Raw genomic sequence first — 19,197 nt, 5'->3', positions numbered from 1 at the left:
AGAGCCACCAGGCGTGACCCCCCGAATACAGAGCAGGAATAGCCACTGCCGGGCACTTGGTAGGTGTGGCCCAAACACACAAACAATCGAGGGTCACCAAAATAGTAAGATCCAGCTATCACAAGCAATTAACAATTCTGAATCTGTATATATTATCCCTAGAAGAAAAGTGAATCTTGATAAAACCAGGGGACAAATAAACATATTTACTGGCATTCTGCATGTTGCTCATTTCTCGAGATTCCTGCCCTGTTTCTGCTAACGGGTGGCACTTAATAAAGGGAGACCAGAAGGCAGGAATGGGCTGTCCTTTCTGCTTCTCACCACTTTTAATGCAGACAATGCAAGAGGGAGGACCTCGGCCTCCTCTGGCAGGGCAGAGTCCCACAGAGCCCACCCTGCACAACCCTCACGGCGCCCCAACAGCAGTGCTGTTTCCTGCAAGGAGGGGCTCCGGCTGCAGGAGGCTTCCTGGCCACACTCCCCCTACCCCTGGCCACACTCCCCCTACCCCTAGAAAGAGATGTGGTATCTGCTTCCCGAGCTCAACTTCTTGTTTTCGGGTTTTTTTTTTCCCCAGCCCTCCAATGTTTTGTTTTTGGGGGGTGAGGCTAGCGTTGGAGACTGAGTTCAGGGCCTCACAAAGCAAGGCAAGCACCCTCCCGTTGAGAGCTACCCGCCCCTCCCAAACAAGCGCTCTAGTTCTCCTGGAATCAGTTCTTTCTTCAATCCCACTCTGAAACATGGTTTATTTCTATACCAGACCCTGACACAAACCACAATAAATAATAGTATCAGGGCTGGAATGATAGCACAGCAGGTAAGGCGTTTGCCTTGCACGTGGCCGACCCGGGTTCGATTCCCAACATCCCATATGGTCCCCTGAGAATTGCCAGGAGTAGTTCCTGAGTGCAGAGCTGGGAGTAACCCCTGTGCATCACTGGGTGTGACCCAAAAAGAAAAAAAAAAAAGATGATCAATAAAACGCTTTCACTTAAATCAAGTAGACAGAATAAACAGTAAAGATAGAAAAGGTAAATATGCTTCAAGAAATGCATCAAATCTTGAACCAATAATCAGAAAGCAGGAGGGATTATGTGTATTTTTTCGTATCTCCAATGTCTGCTTTGTACATACACAACTTTCATAATGAAGGGGGAAAATAAACTTACAAATTCTTTGGATGAACTTAAAGCAAAAGACCTAAAATAACTGAAACTTTGCAAAGATGAAAAGCATGTCTAACCTAGAAACATCTGGTTAGAAGCAACAAATGCTGCTGTTCTAAACAACTGCATCATTGTTCCTCTAACATTTAATCATCTACACTAAAAAGTCTTTGTGACAGAGCATCTTTTCCCACCTGGTACAAAACCCGAATTATTTGAAAGAAATAATGACAATTTGCCTATAAATTAAACTATACAAACTTATTTTGATAACGTATTTTCCTGAAAGTACTATTAAAATCTTTCAGGAAATAACTGTATTTCAATGCTGTCACACCTAACAACACACATATTTAACATCTCGAGTTTCCTTTCTGAGTTATGTCAACTTCATTCAAACTTTTCAAAGAAAAACCTCAAGAAAACTTTTTAAAAAGTTACCTGTAAGAATGAAATAAATCTACCCATCTGAATTTGGCAGTCACCTTCTACCATGCTGGAATCGGTAGCTTTAAAGGCAATACAAAGAGTCATACTTCAATTCAGTAATTTAAACTCAATGAACTCAAAAAAAAAAAAAAGTGATTTCTATTCCCTAGGGCATCTTCTCATCTGCATATTAAGTACAAAATTTTCACAGTGTAAAGGGAGATTTTATCATTAATCACAATTTAAAAGTAACCATCCTTTTTACTATTAACGAACTTCAAGAAAATACTCATCTAGATCTAGTACTTTGTGATTTTTTTTTAAATATTACTGACTGTAGCAGTATTTCCCAAAGTGGGTGACAGGGGTGGGCCAGGGCATACTGGGGTAATATGGATGGGCTGCAGGAGAAAACATCAGGTTCAACTGAGGACAGTGCCTGTTTTCTTAAAGAAGGTAGATTTCTAGGGGCTAGAAAGAGACCCTAGATTTCTGGGGGCTGTACAGTAGCTGGGTGCTTGCCTTGCATACAGTAAATCCAGATTTAATCCCCAGAACCAGACATATATTGGTCCCCCCACGCCCTGTCAAGAAGTCTAAAGTGATCCCTGAATACAGAGCCAGGAGTAAGCTCTGAACAGTGCCAGATTCATCCCAAAAGCCAACCATCCCTCTTTCTCAAAAAAAAAGTTAGATTTATAGGAGGGTGCAGTGTGATTATTTTTTTTTTTCTGAAAAGAGGGCAGTAGGTCAAATAAGTTTAAGAACTTTGCAGAGTATGTTACTTCATCACTCAGATTTTTTCCAAGCCAAGAAAAAAAATAATGAACACATTATTTTCTCATACTAATATATAATGATGGTAGTCCTAAAATTTTGTTAACTTCATGTTCATCTCAATCTCAAAAAAGGCATCACAGTATTAACAATGTGTAATTTAAAAACTTACCTCCTTCTCCATAGAACAAGAGGCCATTATAAAATTTTGTTTCTGCCTGTTTAAGAAAAACAAAAATGATCATACAGGTTGTCACTTTGCAATTTCCTAAGCTCTTGTCACAAATTCATTTGAATGTGAACTCACTTAAATGTGAATTCACAGAAATGCTTAAAAATGCTGGTAAATTAAATTTATCTTCAGAGGAGCCAGAGCAAAGGTATAGATAGCGGGTAGGGCACTTCCCTTGCACATAGCTGACCAGGGTTCAATCCCTGGCACCCCAAATGGTCCCCCAAACCTGCCAGGAGTGATTCCTGAGTACAGGGCCAGAGTAAACCCTAAGGACAACAATGTGTGTCCCCCCCCCACGCAAAGAAAATTTTAGAAGACACACTACTGATATTCGTAATTATAGCTTTATTTCTTTAGCCTTTAACTCGGTCTTATCTGACCACTGACTAACTCAAATACTCCTAATTCATAGGAGAGATCCTCTACACAGTATCAAGAAAAGCAGAAGTATTTCTTCTGATCTTTAGTTTTTAAAATAGGGGGTAAGGGAATAAAACTAAATGCATGATTTTTTTTTCTTAAATCTGGGGAGGCAGGGAAACCTCCTGAGTGTGCTCAGGGTCCAGGGTCCAAGGAGGACTCCCCTGGTTCAACTCAGCTCAGCAACACTGTGTTGATGGGACTATGCTTGGACCCAACAGCGCTGGGGCTCCCAGGACTACAGTTACAGTGCTCAGAGGAGGCCAAGAATTGTGGGGGATCAAACTCAGGGCCCAGCACATGCAAAGTGTATGTTCCAGCCCTCTGAGCTATTTCTCTAGAGCAAGAGACCAATTAAAAAAAAAATCAGTATGTCCAGTAGATAATGAACAGATTTTGAAGTTATGCAGACCCAGATTCAAACTGTTACTAGCAGCAAGATCTTGGGAAGTAAAGTTTTCTTTAAGCCTGCCTCAATTTCATCAATTCCTCAAGTTCCTCCTTGAATCATTAGCAATGCATTTAGTACAGTTAAGTAACCTGAATGGCAGTTGTCACTATTACTTTAAATAAACAATTCATTGAACATCCAATATTTATGCAACACAACCTTACTTTAACTCATTTCTAAAAATCTTAATTACCTCATATTTTAATTTCTTGATTTCACAACAAAGTGCAGCATAAACAGTGATGACCTTGTTTAAGACCTAGATTCATGGGTAAAAATATAAAAGCAAAGAATTAAATTATAGTAGATAACTAAGGCATCTAAAAAAATAAATGTTTAGGTTTTTAAGTCTTTACCTTGTTTTCTGTCTTTATAAGTTCCAAAAGGGAAGACTGTTCATAAGGCAAAAGCTAGAGAAATAAAGGAGAACATTTCTTTTCAGTAGATAAAACAACTGACATTTTAAAGACAAACAGGGACTAGCTATATTACAATTACACTTGTTGATAGAACCTCTAATTAGGACATGCACCATATCAGATGAGAAGTGGTATGAGAAGTGATATATATGATGGAATTTTTTTTTCAGGGTAGTTAAAATGTCCTAAAATTGAGTATGGCAATGGTCGTACAATTCTCGAGTATACTAAAAACCAAAAAAGGACAGCATCTGTTACAAATAAAAATTAGTTATTATTTATAGTAAAAGGCTACTATTAAGTTCCAATTTAAAAAAGAAAGAAAGAAAACAACATCAAAACGAAACAGAGCAGGAATGAGCAGGAATTTAATGTATAATTTTTATACATTAAAAATTAAGATCCTGGGGCTGGAGCAATAGCACAGCAGGTAGGGCGTTTGCCTTGCACGCGGCCGACTAGGGTTCAATTCCCAGCATCCCATATGGTCCCCCGAGCACCACGAGGGGTAACTCCTGAGTGCAGAGTCAGGAGAAACCCCTGTGCATCGCCAGGTGTGACCCCCCCTTCAAAAAAAGGAAAAAAAATTAAGATCCTTTAAATAGCATATGAAAACTCTGCAGCAATGATGAAAAGATTTATATCTTGACTGGGATATAAGTTACACATGGATATACATGTTTGGCAATATTTAAGGAATGATGTATTCAGTGTATTTATATTGAACTTTTTGCATCTTCACTGCATATAAAATGTCATTGACAAAAACAAAACGTGGTATTCATTTTCTAGAGATTTTCTAAAAAAGCTAACCCAAAGCTTTTTATCTTGTATCATTCTTTTTATTGTTGTTGTTCTGGGATCACACCCAGGACTTACTTCCTGTCTCTGCACTTAGGGATCACTCCTGGTGGGTCTCAGGAGACCATCTGAGATGTTTGGGATCAAACTAAGTCAGCTGCATACAAGGCAAGCAGCTTACCAGATGTTCTATTGCTTTGGCCCAGCTTGTGTCATTCCTTAAGGAAACAAAAACATCCGCAGGGCTGAGAGAAAAAGAAACTAAACAATTCTTCTCTAAGTTTAATTCTCCCAATTCCAAATAATTTTTCAAATTCTATTTTAAAACAACTATGTTTTCATTAGTTTGAAATGATATACGCACACCTACGTATACTAAGGCTTAGTACAATAGTCAAGACATGGGAACAACCCAAATGTCCAATGATACATGAATAAAGAAGCTGTGGTTACATACACACAATGGAATACGATTCCCCCTTTAAAAAAAAAATGATGGAGGGGGCTGGAGCGATAGAACAGCAGGTAATACTATCGCACACAGCTGACCTGGGTTTGATTCCCAGGCATCCCATTATAGTCCCCAGAGCACCACCAAGAATGATTCCTGAGTGCAGAGCCTAGAGGAACCCCTAATCATCTCCAGGTGTAAGCCAAAAAAAAAAAGGAACCTTGCAATTTGCTGCCAATTGGATAAAAATGGAGGGCATCATGTTAAGCAATATGAGTCAAAGGGGAAAGAACAAACACCAATGATCTCACTTATTTATGGCATATACATAGATAAAAACAAAGGAAAAGCCAGTCTCATGATAAAAAAAAAACCTTTGGGCCACAGGGCTGGATCTACAGTACAGCAGGTAGGGCACCTGCACTGCACACACACAGCTGACCCGGATCCGATACCCAGAATCTCATATGGTTCCCCCCAAGCTCCATCAGGAATAACTCCTGAGTGTACAGAGCCAGGATCAGCCCTGATCATCTCCAACTGTGGCCCAAAAATAACTAAATCTTTGGGCCTGCATTACAAAACTGAGGATATCAAAGGAGAGGGAAGAAGAGGTAGACTAAAGTAATAACAGTACAAGGGACACCAAAGGTATTGGACACTTTGTTGGTGGTGCTGTGCTAACTATACACCAAAAACTTAAGTATTAACGTTACTGTAAATATGTGACGGAAACTATAATAATCAAATAAAATTAAAAAGTAACTGCTTTCCAGATATGGATCTCCTAGGAATGTATACATAGATTTAAAAATAAAATCAAACCTTTAATGCTATAGGATCAAGATTGAAATCCCAAACATCTCCAATGGAATCATCCAGAGCATCCTCAATTCTACTCAACTGCGACGTGTACTCCTCAAGGAATTTCCCGTAATTCTTGAGCTGGACCTCCGCATGGATTTCTAATTTTAAATGTAAAACAGCATGTGAGAGGCACAAATTATGTATAATAGGACATTCTGCTTCAAACAACCCTTAAAATCACAGGAAAGCAGAAACAACACTGTAGCCCTATATATCGTCTAGACTTCTTGAAAATAAACGTTTCAAAATTAAACAATTCAATACCCTCCAAATACAGCAATCTTTTAAAACAGTTCACAGCTATTATACTGAGAGAGCACTTTAAAGCCAAACTTTAAAAATATAAAGAAATTGACACATTTACCCATATTCTAGAATCTTTAACCCATCTGCCTAATGCACTGGATAGCTTTTATTATGTTCTGATTCTTTTTAGTCATAAACAACTTATTTTTTTTTCTAAAAGAGAAATGCCCAGGGCTGGAGCAGCGGGTAGGGCGTTTGCCTTGCATGCGGCTAACCCGGGTTCGATTCCCAGCATCCCATATGGTCCCCTGAGCACCGCCAGGGGTAATTCCTGAGTTCAGAGCCAGGAGTAACCCCTGAGCATTGCCCATTTTTTCACATGCAAAAATCTCTTTGAAACAAAGTTTTCAAAATGATACTCTTACTGCTATACATAGTGAAGTGCTTTCTAAAACTATACTGAAGGGCTTCAGAGGCATTATGTGATTATGCGCTTGCTTGCAGCTGGCTCACCTGGTTCAATCCCCAACACAACATATAGTCCCCTGAGCAAGAGGTGAGGAGTAAACCACACCACTGCCAGGTGTGGCCCAAACCCCCCCATCCCTGAAAGACAAATCCATATAAAATATGTGTATGTACATGTTATACTTACAACATACAAGTGTGTACATGTATATACACTGAAGTGTTTTTAGATCATTTTAGACCTGTTTCTTCGTAATTTTATTCAAGTAGTACCCAAAATTTGCTGTTAACTTGTTTTAAATTACAATAGAGTCGGAAAAGCTGGCAAAAAATACTCAGCACAGACAATCATGCTGTTATTTATAAAATTTACATTAATAGACCCCCCCCCTCCGGGCTCACTAGAATAAGCTGGACAAAATTATGCTTTCTGATCAAAATTATTGAAAGCAAAATCTTTCTCATCTTATACATAAGAATTCTGAGGTCAGAGCAACAGTACAGCAGGGAAGGTGTTTGCCTTACACGCAGACAACTCAGGACCCCATATGTCACCTGAGCCCACCAGGAATGATCCCAGAGCACAGAGCTAGGAGTAATCCCAAGCACAGCTGGTATGGCTAAAAAAAAATTATTATTATTATTATTGTTTTCTCAAAGGAAGCAAATTCAACTCCATTTTGGTTTCTTTTATTGATGTAAAAAGCTGAAGTCAAACTTTCCTACGAAAGATAAAAATTTTTCTCTCCTCAAATTAGCAATGAGGCAATTCTAAAATAAGATGTGTTCTGATTCATTAATGCAAAGTCCTAGTTAGTTTCCCATGTCCCTTATCTTGCAACTAATGCTCTGAATTAGGTGAATCAGTTCATTAAAGTTTGTGTCTCAATTTAGGAGGAAACTAGGCAACTTTAAAAAACAATTAGTCTAGATATGATTCACAGTCCCAAAACTGATTAAAACCAGCACAAAGAAGAGATGAGAAATCTTCTCTTCCTACATCTAAAACTGTATTCCTACATCTAAACCTACAACTGCATTAGAATCACAGAATCCCAAGAACATGTCTACTTCTTAGTTACTCAGTAAATGATCAACAAATGAGTTCTTAAGGGCAATGTTAGAAAAACTTTCAAATAGATTACTCAGTCTTTTTTGGGAATTTGCAAAGTAGCAGACAACAGAAAACCAACAGTACTACCAAAATTCCGTGCTATTAAGAAAATGAAGGGGGGTATGGTGTCACCAGCAGGTCAATCTGCACCTGTGAGGCGAGTGAATCAGCAGCCTGATGGCACCTTCAGACTAACAGATACCCCCAAATTGCTGCTGTGCCTTTGGCCAGACCCCAAAAACTTGGGGCCAAGTTTACCAAGAAAGTAAACGGCCAAAAGTTAGGTATGTGGGAGACACACCAACAAACCACCTCCGGCTCAGCTATATAAGTGGAGGTATGGCCTCTCTGGATCCTGATCGAACTGCTTAACAGCCATGAATGATCCCAGAGACTCAGAAACAAATCTCGAAACCCAATGGCTTTTGGCAGAAATGCACCCAGTCCCTGCAGTAAATTACAGGCACTGGGCCACCCCAGGTGGGAATAGATTTCGTGCCTTGGCCTGTTCCTCCTGGCGGCCCAGTGGCCGCCATCCTCCAAAGGCCACTGGACAGTCAGGTTTGGGCCCACAATAATGAGACACGCGGGGCCTGACAGGATGGGGGTGAAGCAGGCCCTTTCCTCCCCAACCCAACGAGACCGAGACCCCAGGTCACCGCCCACGAACTCCTGGCTCCTGATCAAGCCGCTTAATGACCATGATACCAGAGACTCAGAAACAAATCTCGGAACCCAGTGGCTCTTGGCAGAAACGTGTCCAGACCCGCAGTAGGTTACTGTCGCCAGGCCACCCCAGGGGGAAAGGGTGCTGTCCCTCCACCTGCTCCTCCTTGGAGGCTTGGTGGCCGCCATCCTCCAGAGGCCATTGCACAGTCAGGTTTGGGCCCCCAGTGACGAGACACGTGGGGCCTCACGGGATGGGGGTAGAGCCGGCCCTTTCCTCCCCATCCCAACGAGACCCTGAGTCGCTGCCCATGAACGGCCTTTCTGACTCCTGATCAAGCTGCTTAACGGCCATGAATGATCCCGGAGACTCAGGAACAAATCTCAGAACTTAGCAGGTTTTGGCAGAAATCCCTCCAGATTTGTTAAAATTTCGGAATTTCAAAATTGCGTGGCCACTACTGCAGCTGCACGACATCATATGTTATTCATAACCAGCAATAGAAAACAAATTGTCTACTGTTGCCTTTTTGGTAGTTCTGAGTGTTGGGGTAAAATGCCAAATAATAATGGTGGGTCTGGTGTCAAAGTATTGAACGTAATCAAAGTAGAGAGAGAGTAATATGGAAATCACCTGCCCCCACAGGTAGGGGGAGGGTGTGGAATGCATACTGGGGTTTTTGGTGGTGGAGAATGGGCACTGGTAAAGGTATGGGTGTTTCATTGTATGACTGAAACTTAAACCCGAAAGCTTTGTAACTGCTCTCACGGTCATTCAACAAATAAAATTATAAAAAATGAAAAAAGTAAGATGGAGTTTATGCCCAATTCAATCAGCTAATATGTGGCTAAATAAATAGCAGTGCTGCTACATTAAAAAAAAAAAAGAGAAAAAAAAAGAAAGAAAATGAATACTTGCAAAACGGATTTCAAAAGGGAAAAAGGGGACCAGGGGATATTCAACAAGAACCTTTGCCTTGTAAGCTACCTTGCCTTGCAAGCCTGAGGTCTTGAGTTAAACACCCAGCACCGCAGATAATTTTAATTTGCTTTGTTAGAAGAGTAAAGTAAGATCTTAAATAAAACTTTATGATCATTATCCAGAAGTAAAACTCCCAAAAGCTATTTACATGCTTATCTCAACCCACAAACCACACTTCAGGCCTTTATCTTTATACCTTTACATCTTTATAAATGACAGGTACATAGAAAAGTCTGATGAGTAAATCAGATCACTCTAAGCTGAAACATTTTCACACAGAGTAACATTTTCTTGCCATTATATGTTAAGATACTAAAATGGAACCTTTGTCCATAAAACATCCATAAGGGGCTGCTGACTTTGGAACAGTAAACACAAAATCCTCTCCACAAAAAAAAAAATAAATAAATAAATCCTACGTTGTTTTTGTGGGTTTTTTTTCCCCCATGACCATCATCACGATGTTTTACTAAAATCAAATACCCTGTGGAATATTTTGTGGAAACCTGCAAACAATGCATTAAAGTTTGTGCCCATTATACTTTCTTAGCAACGTTAAGCCAAATTCACATGCACTTTTTAAAAATTACATTTGTCTCTGGGAAAAGGAAACACATCGAAAATAATCCACACCCCAGCCATGACCTCTTACGTCACGGATACAGATGATCATCCACCAAGAACAGACATTATCACGCCACCTTCTACTACTCTCCAGTGTTTTTGTTTTGGTTCGTTTTCTGCCAAAATATTATTTTTCCTCTATGCTTTGTTTTGCACTGAATTTATTCTTTCCTGTTTTTTTTTTAAATTTTTATTAGTGAAACACCATGAGGTACAATTGTAGACTTACAAATTTTTGTGCTTGGGTTTCAGTTATACAATGATCGAGTACCCATCCCTCCACCAGTTCCCATTCTCTACCACCAATGATTCCAGTATTATTATTATTTTTTTAAGGAGGCAATTCGATTTTCTGAAGCGAGATCTGCAGCAGGCTTGCTCTCATTTCTGACACCCTTCTACGCTGTAATGGAAAAAACGACCGGACATCACTGAAGGAGGGAGGGAGGGAGGACGGGAGGAGGGGTTAAAAAAAAAAAACAACTTTTTTTTAAAATATTATTTTGGTTCTGCTTTGGGACAGGAATTGGGGTTCAGGATGAAAACATCCGAAATCTTATGGTGGGGAAGTGTCATGGTGCTGAGTTTGGTGTTTGAATATTAAATGCAATCAAATATTGTGAACTACCTTATAAAATTTTAAAAAATTAAAAATACCATTTTAAATAGGAAAGGGGGCTAAAGGGGAAAAAATAAAGTCTGCAGGAGACTGCTAATTCCCGTGCTTCTTTGCAACCGTGCAAGGAGTCCCATCTCCTAGGGTGGGAAGAAGACTTCAATGGGGGGGGGGGGGGAGGGAAACGCTGGGGACTTCTACGAAGTTGGGGAGGGGACAACCCCCACGGGAAACAGAAACAGGAACCGGGATGGAGGCGCGTCGCCAGCCCCGCGGGGAGGCCGAGGGGGCAGCGCGGGGACCCCGGGCGCAAGCAGTGGCCTCCGCGGCCCCCCGCGCGGGGCACCCCGACGCCCCCCGGCGCGGGCAGCCGCTCCCCCCCGAGCGCATCCCCCCGTCTCTCTCTCTCACACACCCCCCTCCCCGAGGTCCGCGCCCCCGCGCGCGCGGCTGGCAGCCCCCTCCCCGCGGCGCCCCCTTACTCTGAGAGCCGTCGTCCACGCGGTCGAACTCCCAGTCCGGGGACAGCGTCTCCACCGCCATGGCGCCCACCCCGCAACCGCAGGTCCCCCCAGCCCAGCCGACGCCCGCAGCCCCAGCCCGGGCGCTGCCGCCGCACGTGACTTCCGGCCCCGAGGCCCCGCCCCTCCTCTCGCTCACGGCGGCCGGAGCTCCTTGGCCCCGCCCCCACCCCCTCCGCCGGCCGCGGGGGCCGCTGGGAAAGCGAGTCCTGCAGTGTGGCCGGAGGCCGACCCAGAGAGGATGTTCTCGGGTCTGTCTTTTCTTTTTTCTTTTCTTTTCTTTTCTTTTCTTTTCTTTCTTTCTTTCTTTCCTTCTTTCTCTCTTTCTCTCTCTTCTTTCTTTTCTTCTCTTTCTTTTTCTTTCCTTCCTTCTTTCCTTCTTTCTTTCTCTCCCTTTCTCCCTTCCTTCCTTACTTCCTTCCTTCCTCTTTCTTCTTTTTCTTTCTCTCTCTTTTTCTCTCTCTTTCTCTCTTTCTTCTTTTTTCCTCTCTCTTTCTCTGTCTTTCTCTCTTCTATCTTTCCTTCATTCCTTCTTTCTTTCTCTCTTCCTTCCATTCTTCCTTCCTTCCGTGCTCCTTTCTTCTTTCTTTCTTCCTTTCTTTCTTTCTGTCTTTCTCTTTCTCTCTTTCTTTCTTTCTCTCTTTCTCTCTCTTTTTCTCTCTTTCTTTCTCTTTCTCTCTCTTTCTTCTTTCCTTCTCTCTCTTTCTCTGTCTTTTTCTTTCTTTCCTCCTTCTTTCTTTCTCGCTTCCTTCCTTTCTCCCTTCCTTCCTTCCTCTTTCTTTCTTTCTTTCTTTCTTTCTTTCTTTCTTTCTTTTTTTATTCAATCACTGTGAGATAGACCCTTTCGAAGCTGTTCATCATGATTAGGTTTCAGTCATACAGTGTTCCAACACCCATCCCTCCACCAGTGTACACTTCCCAGCCCCAGTGACCCCAGGTTCCCTCCCATCATTTCCCCACGACCCTGCCCCCCACCACCACCCAGGTCTTGCTTGCCTGTCCCCCTGGGGAGCTCGCAGTTGTCATTCGCTCTCCTTTCTCGTGCTGTATACCTATACACCATCAATTTTTACTCTCCTGGTTCCGGAACTTTTTTTTTAATAACTGGGCAGAGGGTGGGGGGTTGCTGTCTCACTTTAGTCTAAAATTAATTAGTTAATTAATTACTGATGCCTAATGGTGGGGAGCAGGGGTTCATGAAAGGCGTAATCCCCTCCCTAGAGGTCGCTGTCTGGATGCTACTGACTAGAAATTCTACCTTACCTGGAGCTCCTGCCCATCCTGTTCTGGAGGAAATGGTCTACCAAAAGGAGTTATTTACTTTGATTTTACTCTTTTGTTTCGTTTTTGAGTGGTGCTCAAGTGCTGAATATGGGATATGCCCCGGGATCCAACCCAGCTCAGGTCCTGAAAGACCAGCGTCCGCCTCGCTGTACTCTCTGCAGTCCCGTGGAATTTTACTCTTCTTACCCTGCAATTAATGACTCCCACCCCTGCTCTTTAAAAGGGAAAAGATGAGACCTGGACAGATAGTACAGTGGCTAAGGAGTTTCCCATACATCCAGCAGACCCAGGTTTGATCCTGGCACAATGTGTAATTGCCTCTAGCCCCGCCAGGAGTGGTCTCCGAGCACAGCTGTGTGCCCAGAAATAAATCTTTAAAACTTTAAAAGGTAAAGGTTGAAGTACTGTTTCGTGTGCAGGCTAAAAACCTTTTCCGCAAACAGTATGGACGATTCTCAAAAAATTAGAAATTGAGCTCCCAGTTGAGCCAGCAGTACCACTCCTGGGTATATATCCCAGAGAGGCAAAAAAGTATAGTCGAAGTGACATCTGCACTTGTTTGTTCATTGCAGCACTCTTTACAATAGCCAGAATCTGGAAAAAACCTGAGTGCCCGAGAACAGATGACTGGTTAAAGAAACTTTGGTACATCTACACAATGGAGTACTATGTAGCTGTTAGAAAGGATGAGGTCATGAAATTTACATACAAGTGGTACAACATGGAAAGTATCGTGTTAAGCGAAATGAGTCAGAAAGAGAGGGATAGACATAGAAAGATTGCATTCATCTGGGGAACACACAGTAACAAAATAGGAGACTAACACCCAAGAATGGCCAGGATTAGTACCAGGAGGTTTGCTCCATGGCTTGGAGGCCAGCCACACATGCTAGGGAAAAAGGGAGCTCAGCTAGAGAAGGGAGCACCAAGTAAAGGGTGTTGGGAGGATCCTCCCAGGATGGGAGAAGCATGCTGAAAGTAGACTATAGACCAAACATGATTGCCACTCAATGCCTCTTTTGCAAACCACAGCACCCAAAAGGAGAGAGAGAACAAAAGGGAATGCCCTGCCACAGAGAAAGGGTGGGATGGGGGGATGGAGGGTGGGAGGAATACTGGGACCAGTGGCGGTAGGAAATGGGCACTGGTGGAGGGATGGGTATTGGATCATTGTATAACTGAAATCTAAGCACAAAAATTTGTAAGTCTACAACTGTACCTAATGGTGTTTCACTAATAAAAATTTTAAAAAATAAATAGATAAAAATCTTTTCCATGATTAAGTCGCTTATCTGAAATTTTTCTCTTGCAATACTGCTTAATCGCTTATTTGGGATTTTCTTTTTATCCAGTAATTCTGCATGTGGCAGGGATCCTAGATATGGGAGAGGATCTAAACGCTGGTCACTGGGGAATAGTTGATCTAAGTTTAATACGTCCCTACTATGAAGTGCTAGATATTGTTCAATGAAATTTATTTGTTAGAGTATGAGAATCTGTCCGTAGCACTGTCCTCCCATTGTTCATCAATTTGCTCAAGCAGGCACCAGTAACTTCTCCATTGTGAAAATTGTTGTTACTGTTTTTGGCATATCGAGTAGGCCATGGAGAGCGTGCCAGGCTCTGCTGTGGGGGCAGGATACTCTCAGTAGCTTGCTGGGCTCTCCGAGAGGGATGGAGGAATTGAACGTGGGTCCACCGCGTGTGCAAGGCAAACATCCTACCCGATGCTATCATTCCAGCAGTAACGGGATATTTGTCGTTATTTGTTTTAAGTTTCAAAGATGTGAATGAGCACAAAAATTCTTTTTATAAGAACTCATTAACCAGTACACAGGTCACCTGGAAAATAGTATGCATTAGTGATTAGAAAGATATTTTTGTTTGTTTCAGACATGTGTGGGCTTTTTAGTGTGTGTCTTTAACAATGAGACTATATTAAAATCTTAATTTCTGTCGTCGTAAAAAGAACCTAAAAGAGGCCAGAGAGATAGTACAGGGGTCAAGCCTTGCATGAGGCTGAGACTGATCCCAGTTCAATCCCTGGCACCACATATGGTTCCCTGACCATTGCCAGGAGTGAACCCGAGCACAGAGCCAAAGTAAAGCACAACCAAAGTAAATCCTGAATTGTGGTCCAAACCCTCCCCCAATACACACACACAAGAAGAAAAAAGTAATAACTAAATCAAGACAGGTGAAAGTCTCTTGAAGAATCTCTTGTTTTTCAGGCTATTATATCTGTGTGGCACTCAAATATTTGAGTGCCAGTGACTGGAGTGATAGCACAGCGGGTAGGGCATTTGCCTTGCAGGCGGCTGACCCAGGTTTGATCCCCAGCATCCCGTGTGGTCCCCCGAGCACCGCCAGAAGTAATTCCTGAGTGCATGAGCCATGAGTAACCCCTGTGCATCACCGGGTGTGACCCCCCCAAAATAATTTTGAGTGCCCACAAAACATCAGGCACCAAGTTAGATGCAGAGATTGTTATGAATCTCTCTGTCTCTGTCTCTCTGTCTCCACTCCCTTACCCCTGGGGCTTATTGTGACTTTTAGAAAGAAAAATTAAAACTAACAAATAACATCAGTAATCAATGACGAGAAAATTCTTTCTCCCTTATTTTCCGTGTGATCACTAGTTTAACTTTGCCTTATTCTTCACATTTGAGTGAAATACCATCATTAATCTGCCAACAGTCATTGTGATAAATTGAAGACACAGGTCAGAGCAACTCAAATATTCAAATTCATTGATTTACTAAATTAACTGATCAGTGGCAAGAGATAGTGTCATGAAAATAATTTAAAACTGTTCCTGTAGACAACTTGTTTAGAGCCAAATCTCCCTGTCACTTACTAGCCATGTGATTCTAGGACAAATTAACAATCAGTCTCAGTTTCTTTCCCTGAAATATGGGAATAATGAGAATGAATACCTCAATGAATAATTATGAGGACTAATTGAATTTATGCTTGTAAGAGAAATGTATGATATTCCACAAAATATGAAGTGTTTGCTCCTCCGAGTCAATTGAAAACTTAAATCTCAGAAATTACCTGTCTTGAATATATATACACACATATATATATACATATATATGTATATATATATTTGGTAAGGGGTGAGGGAGCTTCCACGAGTTTCTCAGAAGGCCCAGGGCCCCTCCTGGCAATTCCTGACCTATAGAGCCAGCAGTTCATTGTCAGGACCCAGGGATACAGTGATGTTCAGACTCTGTGGAAGGGTTACAACTTACTTGGGCCACACTGGTGCTACTTGGAGGAGCCTCCTGGGATGCACCTGGCAATACTCAGGGGACCATCAGTGCTGGAGATCAAACCTGGGTGAGCCACGTGCAAGGCCTGCGTGTATAGATGCCGATATAGGTGTATAAAATGAAACACTTCCACCAACAAATTTCCGGTGCTATTTCACCAATAATAAAGATCCCTCTACTTGGGTGTTGGGATACTGTATGACTGAAATATAATCATGAACAGCTTTGAAAGGGTATATCTCACAGTGAGTCAATAAAAAGTCAAAAAGAAAGGAAGAAAAATGAAAGGAAAGGAAGGAAGGAAGGAAGGAAGGAAGGAAGGAAGGAAGGAAGGAAGGGAGGGAGGACGATCCCTCTAATCAAAGTTCTGGATTCATTTGGAGAGTAATGAAATCCCTGTCTCTTGCACCTAGCTCTCTCCCTTCTGTCTCTCCCTCCATCCTTTCTCTTTCTCTTTCACTCTGTCTCTCTCACATACATACTTCCTCTCTCTCCCTCCAATTCTCTTTCTCTCCCTCTCTCTCCCTCCCTCCTTTTTTGTTTGTTTCGTTTGTTTGGGGCCACATCTAGTGGTGCTCTGGGCTTACTGTTGAGTCTGTGCTCAGTGATGCCAGGGATCAAAGCTCAGCCACGTGCAGTGCAAAGTGAGAGCCTCACCTTGCACTTGTATTAATTGTACTTGTTCCTCTCTCTTGGCTTTTTTGGGTATTTTTTGTGAGAAAAATATTTTCACCACTTTAAAAAAGTATGCTTACCATATTTAAGTATATATAGAAATACATTATAAGATAGGTATACCACATAGGTATTTTTTACAATAGAGTTAATGTTTATGGTTTGGATGTATAAAATCGCTGTATGCCATACCATCAAAGTGACCAAGACTGTCCAAAGAGCCCAAGACCCTCCATCACTACCCCCATGTCACTTCTAGTCCACCACTTCCTTCTTACAGCACCCCTCCGAACACTGTTGGGTAATCTCAGTTCTGTAAAATTCAAGAGTTTGTCATCATTCCATATTATCTGTCCCTTGTTTTTCTCTTTAGTGGGATCATTCGGTAATTGTTCTCTAAACATCCAAGCCATGTTATTTATATGCTTCAACACTGAACACATTGCTCAGTGCATATAAAACAATTACGTATATTAAAGGAATAAACTGAAATTCATCTGTGTTTTCACTTGCTTAGTAATTTTGCAGAAAAGGTATTTCTCTCTATTTTTCCACTAGATGGCACTGTACATTAAAAAATCAACAAGTATCAGGGTTATGGTGCTGCCAGCAGGTCAATCTGTACCAGTGAGGCGAATGCATCAGCAGCCTGACCGCACCTTCAGAATTCCAGATACCCCAAAATTGCTGCTGTGCCTTTGGCCAGACCCCAAAAACTTGGGACCAAGTTTACCAAGAAAGTAAACGGCCAAAAGTTAGGCATGTGGGAGACACTCCCACAAACCAACTCCGGCTCAGCTGCATAATTGCAGGCAAGGCCTCTCTGGTTCCTGATTGAACTGCTTAACGGCCATGATCCCAGAGACTCCGAGACAAATCTCAGAACCCAGCAGCTTTTGCAGAGATGCATCCGGTCCCCTTGACCGTCGCTGGAGGTCAGAACTCCAGATTCTTTCTCTCGCTTGAGTGTAGCGTGATACTCCAAGCAGAGCTCTTTCGATTCCTCTTTGGGAGACCCAAATAGTGCTCTCATCCTGTTTTCATAGAGCCCAGGTCTCTGAAGTGTATGTTAATGCAGGAAGAACAGTGGAATTGAAGAGATGTGTCCAGAGCCAGAGGTTCTTCATCCTCTTAGCTATTTCTTCGATGCTCTTGAAGGTGTTCCAAGTCGCTTTCTTCATCCTGCGCAACTCAGGTGCTAGGTCATTTATCATGTTGACTTCTCGACCTAGGTACACATAACTGTTGCATTCGGAGATGTACATTCCGTTGAGAATGAATGGAACGTCAGGAATGAGACCATTTCTCATAAACATTGTCTTCATGAGATTCAGCTGTAGTCCGATCTTTTCTCACTCACCGTCGAAGTCGGCCAGCATTTGTGCCACTTGGCTAATGTTTGGTGTTATGAGAGCGATATCATCAGCAAAGCGGAAGTGGTGTAGTTGCCGACTGTCTATCTTCACTCCCATTCCTTCCCATTCCAGTCATCGCATGACATTCTCGAGGGTGGCACTGAAGAGTTTCGGTAAAATGGTATCACCCTGCCAAACCCCTGTCTAGACATGGATGATCACTTCCTTGTAGAATGCTGAGATCCTGGTAGTGACTCCGTAATACAGCTCACGGAGGATCCTGATGTATTGAGTATGAATGCCCTGTTTGGCTAACGCTTCAATGACTGCCTCAGTCTCAACAAAATCGAAGACCTTCTTTAAATCAATGAATGTTAGACAGAGAGGCACCTTGAACTTCCGCGAAGACTCAATGAACTTGGTTACTGTGTGGATATGGTCGATCGTGCTGAATCCTTTTCGGATCCCAGCTTGCTCGCATGGTTGTCCTTCATCTAGTGTTCCGCCAATCCTATTCAGGATGACTTGAGTGAATAGCTTGTAGACAACAGACAACAGGCAGATTAGGCAATAGTTGCCAATGTCGTGGATATCTCCCTTCTTGTACAGTAGAAAGGTCCTGCTGGTTTCCACTGGATGGAACCTTGCATTCAGACAGGTATAGTGTGAAGAGCTGAGCCACTGTATTGATGAGTACTGAAGGCAGGTTCTTCAGGTGTTCAGGTCTGACTTTGTTTGGGCCTGGTGCTGTTCACTTCTTTACCGATGAAATGGCATGTCAGATTTCAGAAGGGAGAACATTGGGAACGATATATCCTTCCTGTGGAATTTGGTATGTGGGCAGGTGGACATGACTATCAAAGACATCCGAGTAGAAGTCATGAATAATCTTCTCCATTGCCATTCTGGAAGATGTGATAGATCCATCAGGACGTCGGAGGGCAGTCATCTTGGTCTTGTAGTTGGCGAAGGACAGGTGGGCATTGCAAATGCTTTTCCTGGCTTCTGCTGCATCTGCCAGTGCTGCAGCTCTTCTCTCTTTGAGATCTTCCTTTATTGCTTCTCTGCACTGCTTTGCAAGCTCAGATGAGCTCAAGAGTTTTCAGGCGTCTTTTTCTGGTCATCTCTCTCTCAGCGTTCCTCGCACAATCATGGAGGTGCTGAACCAGTCTATTGTATTCTTCATTAATGTTGTCATTGACAGCATCTTCCCACGTTGCCGCAATAGTGCCAAAGAGCTCCCAGTTGGTGGTCGTTCTGGGAGTTCTCTTCTTAAACTTTGCAGCCCTTTCTCCCCACTCTGTGAAGTAGAATTTTGCACGAAGGAGACGGTGGTTCGATCCCATTTG

General features: G+C 42.4%; 1 protein-coding gene across 2 annotated transcripts in view; it reads right to left on the bottom strand.

The window, feature by feature from the left end:
- WASHC4 (WASH complex subunit 4) overlaps positions 1–11,342 on the bottom strand; it is a 53,451-nt gene extending 42,109 nt beyond the window's left edge. For both annotated transcript variants that reach the window (XM_056117308.1, XM_056117316.1), the window contains exons 1-6: positions 11,218–11,342; positions 5,978–6,117; positions 3,838–3,891; positions 3,675–3,740; positions 2,548–2,593; positions 1,611–1,678 (exon numbers count right to left, since the gene is read on the bottom strand). In XM_056117308.1, coding sequence (XP_055973283.1) covers positions 1,611–1,678; positions 2,548–2,593; positions 3,675–3,740; positions 3,838–3,891; positions 5,978–6,117; positions 11,218–11,278 — 435 coding nt within the window. In that variant the 5' untranslated portion in view covers positions 11,279–11,342. The remainder of the gene's footprint in view (positions 1–1,610; positions 1,679–2,547; positions 2,594–3,674; positions 3,741–3,837; positions 3,892–5,977; positions 6,118–11,217) is intronic.
- Positions 11,343–19,197: the final 7,855 nt, after the last annotated feature.

This window comes from Sorex fumeus, unplaced genomic scaffold (genome assembly GCF_029834395.1).
Source record: "Sorex fumeus unplaced genomic scaffold, SorFum_2.1 ptg000003l, whole genome shotgun sequence".
Classification (NCBI taxonomy): Eukaryota; Metazoa; Chordata; class Mammalia; order Eulipotyphla; family Soricidae; genus Sorex; species Sorex fumeus.
The sequence above is the reverse complement of the archived record's forward strand: the minus strand, read 5'-3'. Positions and strand labels throughout refer to the sequence as shown.